General features: G+C 36.1%; 1 protein-coding gene across 1 annotated transcript; it reads right to left on the bottom strand.

The window, feature by feature from the left end:
• Positions 1 to 7,973: 7,973 nt before the first annotated feature.
• LOC123249914 (taste receptor type 2 member 3-like) lies at positions 7,974 to 8,924 on the bottom strand. The gene has a single exon (XM_044679005.1). It carries the CDS (start codon positions 8,922 to 8,924, stop codon positions 7,974 to 7,976), a length of 951 nt encoding a protein of 316 aa, XP_044534940.1.
• Positions 8,925 to 10,083: the final 1,159 nt, after the last annotated feature.

Raw genomic sequence — 10,083 nt, 5'->3', positions numbered from 1 at the left:
GTGTACACTATCTTTATAACAGACTTCAGCAGATGGTGGCATTAGCAGGATGTCATCAACATAATGTACCATTTTGCTGTTTTGGAAAGTGATCAACTCAAGGTCTCTTTGTAGGATTTGACAGTAGACCAAAGCTGAATCTGAAAAACCCTGGAGCAAATGGGTCCATTGGATGGATTTGCCTTCCCATGTGAAAGCAAACAGCTTCTGGCTGTCTCTGTGCAGGGGAACAGAGAAGTACACAGAGCTCATGTCCAGAACAGTAAACCAAGCAGCTTCAGGTGGTATTGCTTCTATGATTTGTGATGGACTTGGTACCATGGCATAGGTCTTTTGCACATGGTTGTTTATTGCTCTGAGATCTTGTACTAAACGCCATTGAGTCTTCCCATCAGGAGATAATTTGGCTTTCTTTACTGGCATGATTGGTGTATTATATTGTGAAAAGCCATATTTTAATATACTCTGCTTTAATAATCTCTCTATGATGGGTTTCACTCCCTCTATCGCCTCTTAGTTAAGTCTGAACTGAGGAATTCTTGGAGGTAAACCTTCTTTTACCTCTATTTTTTACTGATTCTGCTGATAAAATTCTGTCCACCTCATTTGAATTTTTAGCCCACACGTAATCAGGAATATCATCAGGAATCTTATAGATGTTGTCAGTTGATTGGTATAATGGTTCCTCACTACATGGGTCTAAAAATGAAATGGAATGGTGTTTTAGAGATCTCTTGGGTAGGTGGAGATAAATTTGTCCATCTGGTTGACATTGGATGGTGGCAGCCAATTTGCTTAGGAGATCTGTTGATTCTTTTTACAAGTAATTGATTTTGTCATTTAGCTGCTTTTATCTTATAATTGTTTAAATCTTAGTTCCTTGTCTCTGAACTTAGTTCAGAATTCAGATGGCTTATAATGGGTTAATTTTAGAAATCCATCTCTCTTGTTAGTCACTGATTTGTTCTTGCTGCAAGGAATTTAGCTCATCTCAGGGAGGAGGTGAACCCAAAGGGCCTCATATATTTTTTTCAACCCTTACCTTCTGTCTTAGAATCAATTCTGTGTTTTGGTTTCAAGACAGAAGAGTGGGAAGGGCTAGGCAGTGAGAGTTAAGTGACTTTCCCAGGATCACAAAGATAAGAACTGTGTAGTTAGATTTGATGCCAGAACCTCTCATCTCCAAGCTTGGCTCTCAATCCATTGAGCTATTTTGCCACTTCTGGGCCTTGCATATTTATACAAGCAGCTACTGGTCAAGGATCTCTGGATTGCTGACCTCAAGTCTAGACCACTATCTCACACTTGCACTCAAGTATTGAGTACTTCTCATTTTTATGAGAGAAGAAGTGAAGGTAGGATCATAGCTAGCAGATTATCAGACTTCCAACCAATAATGTTAGTTATACTTTAGCTTTGTAAGCAGTCATGCTACCTTTAATCCCTTGATATTATCTACCCAGTCCTGTTTTTTGTTCTTTACTTCTCAAAACATAAAACAGGAGAATTATTGTTTTGGTTGGGGTCTTTGGCATAAATGGGAGCAAGCCTCTGACCCATTTATTGACATTGAGCTTGACTCAATAATGAAATAAATGTTATTTTGCTCAGGGATTTGCCACAGGATTTCTTTTTGTTAGATTTTAAAAGTGATAGATCAAGATAGAAGTCAGGAAAAGAAGTGCTACAGTCCAGATCTTTATCAAGACCTCCCCTATTCTATAGGGCTCAAGTGTTATAATTTTGCACAAATGGAGATATTCTATTAGGGATTCTATTGCTGTAGTTTGGCTCTCTCCAATCATTTTTTCTTCAAGTGAAAGCAGGTGAGTGAATAATTTTGTATGTACTCTTTTGTATTTGTTTTGTGTACTAGTTTATATGTTTATAAGTTATAAGATTTGTAAATAATTGGCAATATTTAAAAGCTGCTACTTTTCCAGGGACATATTTTGAAAGTAATTCATCCTTCAAAGATCTCTCTTCCCAGGATTGAAAGATATTCACTGAGATATAAAATGTGTTTTTAATCTCCAATGAAGACCTTCATTTCTTTTTTTTTTTGGATGGTAGAGGAAGAGCTTGCCATTTGACATTTTCTGAAGTTCCAAAGAAGAAAGTCCTGTTTTCCTAACCACGTATACTTTGATTTGCTCCTGTGTGATGCTCTCCAAATTTTTTTTTGTTGGGAAGTAGGGTTGAAGAAATGATATATTTTCACCTGGAATGGTGTCTTGTTTTCAGTCCATTTCTTGCTTCAAATTGGACTTAGGGGCTTAGTGACATACTACAACATTGTTCTCTAGTCAGCAAGGTCTTTAGGAAGATAAAAAATTATAGAGCAACTTTGTTTAGTATGTGTTTGAGAGAGGAAGGTGTGCAGTAGTAGATTATATAAGGCAATATGTAAAGATTGTTAATGAGTTAAAATGAACCAGCAAATGCTTTCTTTTAATGGGGGAGGTAATTAAGGTTGGTAACTATAGCCTCAGCAGTAAAGAAATATTGGTACTCACGGCTGTATGTTTATAACTGGGCCTGTACGTGATCTGCCTATGTCATTTTATTGTGGTTGTTTTTAGAATCATGTGTTCATGTAACCTAGATGGAAAATTAAAAAAAAATTCTTTAAGCTTTAACCACAAATCTCTCCTTCTTACATTCCAAAATATGAGTCAGTTTTAGATAGTGAGGAGGGAAAGATAGATAAGAAATAAGAGAATCTTTTCCCTTAGATTACATGTTTTCTCATCATAAACTATTTAGAAACTGAGTTTGTGTCTAAAATGAAAGATCACTCTTGTGAATTTACAAATCATGGTTTAAATGGGTTTTTATGAAATGCTTAAATATTCTAGTCAGTTTTGGTTTTAACATGCATTAGAATTTGTTTTAAAGGAATTGAGAGCATTTCCCATGCCTCAGAATCATTCTTTTGCAGGCAAAAACAGAAGGTTATTTTTCTAATTAGAGAGAAGTTCTAAGGAGTGACAGTGAAGTAAAATAAAAATTACTTTATATTTTGTGTTAACTCTTTCCCGATTCATGGGAAAGACAAAAGTTTTAAAATAATAGGTAAATCAGTTTTATTAGAAAATCTAATTGGATACTTGGGTGTTTCAGAAATTAAAGTGAAGCAGAAATCTATTTACAAATAACTTTTGAATTAATGTGTGTTTTGAACTTTGAATTTTTACTATCCATTATGAGACTCCTATGGTTATTGTTCACTAATTCAAATATATTCAACTCTTTATGACTCCTTGGGCCATGCAACCAGGCCCTTCTATCTACACTATCTCTCAAAGTCTGTCCAATACATGTTCATTGTTTCCATGACTCCATGTATCCATCTCATGTTCTACCATCCTCTTTTCATTTTGCCTTCAATGTCTCTCAAGCTCAGAGTCTTTTCCAGAATCCTGTGTTCTCATTATGTGGCTAAAGTATTTAAGTTTCAGCTTCTGTATTTGACCTTTCAGAGAGTAGTCTGAATTATTTTCTTTGAGTATTGACTTGTTTGATCTTCTTGCATTATAAAGGATTCACAACTGTCTTCTCCAGCACCACAACTCAAAAACATTGTCTTTGTAGTTCTCGGCTTTCCTCATAGTCCAACTCCTACAACAATACATACTGGAAAAGCTTTAGGTTTGACTATCTGGACCTTTGTCAACAACAGGATGTCTCTGCTTTTTAGTATGCTGTTTGGATTTACTATAGCTTTCCTTCCAAGAAGCAAGATTTTTAAATTAGAGATTTTATAAAGGTACCATAGCCCTTAGGGCACAGCAGCAAAGTAGTTGGTAATCCTGTGTCTTTAATGTCATTTTACAGTCAAGGTATTGGTGGCTGGAAATTTCTTTTTTGAGTATTTCATAGATTGTAGCTATGGCATCTTTAGCTATAGTTTCCAGGCGTCATCTTCAAAGTAGGTGCTTCCTGGGATAGCAGTTTTGGGGTTTGGACTGGAAGTAGGATTAGTAATTTTTTGGGGAAAGGAGGGTTGCTGCCATTTCTGAGACTCTTGATCTTAACTGCTATTTGGTAGCAGTTGATCAGCAATGTGTGTTGTTGCTTTTAAGAAAAGTAAGATCTGAGATGAAAGGTAATTCCAGGGTTCATGGAGATACTGCTATTCTCAAGGCTTCAGTATTCACAGTCTTAGATAGTTTCCATCTAGGTATGAGAGGAAATGTTGGATGGTTTAATTCTTCTGGCACATATTTTCTCTTGCCTCTCAGAGCTTATGGTGATTCTTTTAGGTTGGCTTGTGTAATTCCAAGGTGTTATTTGAATATCAGTTTGTGAGGATGATTGACCCCTTATTCACAGGGGATATTTTTTGGAATGATACAGGTTCTCTAAACATACAGAGGACAAGAAGGCTTGTTATTTAGGATCAGATGTGACTTCAGATATAGGGATTTCCCTACTCATTCACCTCTCTGCTTGGTTTATATCTGTGTTCACATGCTCTCCAACAGATCAGAAGTTCATGGGTGAACTGTACTATTTTTATTAGTCCTACAATTTGCTTCTATTGAGTAGATGCTCTAGTTATTCCTGCTTTTGCCCATTATTTTAGTAGATTTCATTTTCTTTTTTATTTCATTTATTAGTTTCATATTTAAACATTGCATTGAAGAGAAGTGAAGGAAGTTCAGAAGGAAAAAGATAAGCAATGAAGTTTTGAAGGTTATGTGTTGAATTTATTATATACCTTTAAAAGAAAGGAAAGCTAGCTATATGTTTGAAACCCTAAAGCATTGTTTTTAGAATTGTGAACTGATCCAACTAATCTGGAGAGCAATTTGGAACAATGCCCAGAGATCTTTAAAAGTGTGCATTCTCTTTGACTCAGTTATACCACTAAGTTTGTTCCAAAGAGATACAAAAACACACAAAAGAAATATATATTAATATTCATAATACCTCTTTTTGTGGTAGAAAGAATTAGAAATGGAAGGAATATCAATCAATTGGAGAATGACTGAACAAGTTGTGTTATATGAATGTGATGGAATATTATTGAGCTATAAAAAATGGATGCTCCCAGAAAAACCTGGAAAGACTCATGAATTGGTACAAAGTGAAATGAGTAGTTCCAGGTAACCATAGAAAACAGAAATTGCAATATTGTACACTGATTAACTGTGGATGGATAGGTATTCTCAGCCAAACAATGATCCAAGACCATTCCGAAGGACTCATGATGAACAATCCTATCCACTTCCAGAGAAAGAACTGTTGGAGTCTCAGTGCTTTCCAAAACATACTATTTTAAAACTTTATTTTCTTTTTTGTGAGGAAAGGTTGTGGGTTTTTTTTACAACAAGAATAATATGAAAATATACTTTGCCTGACTATATGCATACCCTATATCAAATTGCTTGCCTTCATTCAATGAGGAGTGAAGGAACAGAAGGAGGGAGACAGTTTGGGGTTCAAAAGTTTTAAAAATAAAGGTTGAAATTCTTGTTTACATGTAATTGGGAAAAATTAAGTCCTAATAAGATAAGAAAAAGAATCTATAAGTTTCTCTTACCCATTTCAATTCCTTTTGGGGGCAAATACCTCTTTGAATATTGTTTATGTGATCACTCAGCATCCACATAAAAGAGAAGGATGTGCTAGAGATTTGTTAAAGGATATTCTGCTGTATTCTGGAGATGAGAGTGGGATTCTGCAGACTGACAAATATGTGCTCAGAGAAGGATAATAGTATGCCAGTTCCCTTACTGGAGTGATGATACAGTAATTCCAAAGATAGTTTCTCATCTTTCCATTTTTATAGGCTAAATCTTATCTCTAAAGTATTAGAAATGTTCCTTCTTTTCTAGGGTTTCAGGATGAGATAACTGTTATCTGCTTCTTCTTCCTGAAATGTAAGAATTTGCATCTTTGAACTCAGTAATTAGTTGAGAGGAATAAACGTATGAGTTTGTAATGTTTCCTGATTTGTTCAGTTAGCTAAAACAGAGGATATAAAGGGTCTCTTCCACAAGTCAGGTGCTATAAGTGCATTTAGGCCCAGACAGACATTTATCTAAGAAGTTTTTATTGAGGGAGAAAGGAGGAAAGCTCAGAAAGTTTTAGGAGTGAAAACAAAAGAAATACAGATACAATGAACACTTAACAGGATACTAACCCATAGATATGGGCATACATGTTCTAGGGAGTTGAGTTTCTAAACTTTCTTGGCAAGTAAAAAAGTTAGTAAAATGGTGTTTGTTCATTCTCTCAGAGTGAGTATCAAATGCCTTAATGTGGTGTTTAAGAGTTTTCCTCTGGGGGGGGGGGGATTCTACAAATGAATGCTTTCTATGATTCTATAGTAGATGGGGAATAACTTTCCAATACACAAAGATCCTCAGGATAAATAAAGGCTTTACGGTATTATTATGTGTTTGACTATTGGTATATTTACTGTAGCAAGCTATATTTATTAAATTGTTATTCTTCAGAGTAAGAGAAAACAGCACTTGTAGCTACAAAATTTAGGATGCAAATATATCCTGATATGCATCTTAAGAAAGAATTATGGAAACCATGAACTGGATGCTATGAAAGGAATTGCTGTTGTCAGAGTTTTATAGGTACAGTATACAACAATACACAAAGAACTTGTGATTGTTGTACATGTAATATCCAGAGTTCCACTAAGAGTGAGCCTGCAGAAAGCTATTGCAGATTTGAGATAATTTGAGATAATCTCTGAGTCATCCATCCATTCAAAATCATTGCTCATCATAAATAACAATTATACATAGTTATTAGCAGCAAACCCTGAATGCTTTGGTGCTATATTTTGACTAGTGAAAAGCCTCAATGATTCTAAATGTATGCAAAAAATATTACTTAAATTCATTTAAGAGCAGGAAGAACCAGAGAGATATCTATAAACATTATAGTGACACCACATTCCAAAAAATCCCACACTGAATATTCAAATCATAGTGTGACAATCCTCTTTTACATTTGAATCTTAGATGAGACAAGCTGCTGTTCCATACTCTCTCAAATGATATCATTGCTGGGTTGTTTTCAACTGTGAACTCTTTTGCATAGCTTGGCTCTCAGGCGTGTTTCTGTTTTGTTTCTAGTAGTTGAATCCTCATGTCCTTTCTCAGCTATTATTGAATTTGTTGCTTTATCTTGTTGACTATGGTGCTACTGAAGAAATAGGAGGACATCAAGAGTATTGTTCTTAGGGGCAGCTGGGTAGCTCAGTGGATTGAGAGTCAGGCCTAGAGATAGGAGGTCCAGTCCTGGGTTCAAATCTGCCCTCAGACATGTCCCAGCTGTGTGACCCTGGGCAAGTCACTTGACCCCCATTGCCCACCCTTGCCACTCTTCCACCAAGGAGCCAATACACAGAAGTTAAGGGTTAAAAAAAAAGAGCATTGTTCTTAGTGTGACTGGGGGTGACAAGTCTCTCATTTTAGTCTGGGGATAATGAAATTTGGGAATCAGAAGCTTGCCACTTGCCTTTGTGCAGGATCAGAGATTCCTTTTTGTTGAATTTTATCCTTTTCATGCTCACAGATTCATCTATTAGAATTCATCTTCCCTCTAGAGATTCACTTTTGCATATAAAGGCAATGGGACTGAAGAAGGACAAAGAGAGAGTTGGGTGTTGGCAAATCATTTATAGCTTTCTTATTGTGGTTACAATAATCAATTTAAATTTGTGAGCAGCCTTAGAGAAAACCTCATCCAAGACAGCTATTCTGTGGATGAGGGAATGAAGGCTGAGAGGAGTGAAATATCTTTTCTAGGGTCTCAAAGGTGAGCAGATTTAGTAATCTAAGTCTTTTGGATCCAATTCCAGGGCTGTTGCCATTATATCAAAGTACTTCCTTAATTTTTTCCAAGCATAAGGTGGTGTTTTGGGAAGGGAAGAGAAAGAGGAGGAAAATGATGAAAGAATTCAGTTGTGAGACAATTTGAAAGACAGTGCAGTTCTTTTCTCAAGGTTTGGATGAAAGTTCCCTAGACCTACATTTCAGCCTCCATTTTTTGACCTGGAACATCCTGAGGAATGCTTGTTTTAGCTTCTGGTTCTCCAGGATTAGAACGAAGGTTTGAATAGAGGGATAAGCAGTAAAAAACAGTCCCCAAGTCATCACTGCCAGAATGGGTTTTGGAAAGAAATGATTAGACATGACAAGAAATAAGTTTAGGAAGTATCCAATGAAGAGTATGAAAGAAGAGAGAATGGCTTTGGTGGCTCTTACATGGGCCATGGTGCTCAGGTCCCTGGTGCCCCTGGTATGATGCTTCATCTGCCTGGAATGTCTGCCCAGGGAGAGAAAGAGCAGGACAGAGGAGAGCAGAGACACACAGAGAGGAATAACTGACCAGAGGAGACCCAAAAAATGTAAGATGTAATAATTAGTTAACTTTTTCTTGACTTCTTCACTGACATTTCCTGAGAGTTTCACTTGATTGAGGTCAGAATAATCACTGAATTTCAGAATCAGTGCCAGTGTGCTGAAGAAGGAATAGAGCCCAGAGCCCCGAAAAATGCCCCAAATCACATGAGAAACCCTCCATTTGAGCCAGAGGAAGGCTTGATGGGAGAAGTTGGCAATTTTCAGGCAGTAGAGGACATTGAGGCAGGTGGTCAGGCAGATGATTAAGTTGTTGGTAAACATCCAGAAAATATCAATAATTTGCATCAATATACCTGCATTATGTAAATGGGGATAGAATGCGGATAAAATAATATCAAACATTATTATCCCAAGTAGGATGATCCTGGAGAGAGCCAGATTCAGAATGATGAAGTCAGACAAAGCAATTTTCCTGGTCTTGGCCCAAATGATACAGTGCAGCAACACAATGAAGCCATTTAAACAAGTTCCCAGAAAGAACTCAGTGGAGATTACACATACAACCATTACCTGTAAACTTGACATGTCTGTGGACAGACAGAAAACTCTCACTCTAGTTCTCTTTGCTTTTCTATAAATTCTCTGAAAGCTGTCAGGAAGACAGAAATACTAGCTGTTCTACTATGGTAGTGATTTTCTCTTCTTGGCCTTGGGAAGGTTTCTGTCACTGTCCAGTAAGAGCCACCAAATCCTTGAAGCTAACCCAACAGCAACTATCCTGATTTTCCCCAAGAAAGTCTACTGGTGTTTCTGGTATCCAGATCCTACATTGAGTTAATAAGAGAAAAGACTGAGCAGCATTTTACTGAGATGCAAATTGGTGCAGTGTGACATAGAGAAGGGAGGGGACAGAATCAAATGGAAGAAAGTGTTGTGTATGAAAGTCAAAAGGTGTGAGATATTGGGCTATATCTAGTTTTTGACATACTGTTTTCCAATTTTTCCAGGAGTTTTTGTTAAAGAGTGAGTTCTTATTCCAAGAGGTCTTTGGGTTTATCAAACACTAGGTTGCTAAAGTCATTTACTCCAGTATATTGTATGTCTAATCTACTCTGTTGATCTACCATTCTATTTCTTAGCTAGTACCAGACTATTTTCATAATTGTTCCTATATAGTACAGTTCGAGATCTGGTAATACTAGGCCACCTTCTTTCATATCTTTTTTTCTTTAGTTCTCTTGATATTTTTGACCTTTTATTCTTCCAGATGAATTTTGTTATTACTTTTTCTAGTTCTATCAAATAATTATTTGGTAGTTTGATTGGTATGGCACTGAATAAGTAAATTAATTTAGGTAGAATTATCATTTTTATCATATTAGCTTGGCCTACCCATGAGCCATTAGAATTTTTCCAATTATTTAGATCTGACTTTATTTGTGTGAAAAGTGTTTTGTAATTGTGTTCATATTATTCCTGTGTTTGCACATTTTCTGCACATATTAATTCTGTATCTTTATTCAATATTTTCTTGATTCTACTCATTTCACTTTTCATTATATTGTGTACATCTTTCCAAGTTAAAAAGAATAATGTGCTTAAGCTCTGAAAACCATTAAACTATATGTTAAAATTATTATTTCTATAGAGTTGTTCAGAGATGGGGAGTCATTATGTCAAGGTGTGGAAGAGATACATTAAAGAGAGAACCCAGAATCATTAAGGAGAATGTGGTATCATTTTA

This window comes from Gracilinanus agilis, chromosome 5, assembly GCF_016433145.1.
Source record: "Gracilinanus agilis isolate LMUSP501 chromosome 5, AgileGrace, whole genome shotgun sequence".
NCBI classification, from domain to species: Eukaryota; Metazoa; Chordata; class Mammalia; order Didelphimorphia; family Didelphidae; genus Gracilinanus; species Gracilinanus agilis.
This window is presented reverse-complemented; position numbering and strand designations above follow the sequence as displayed.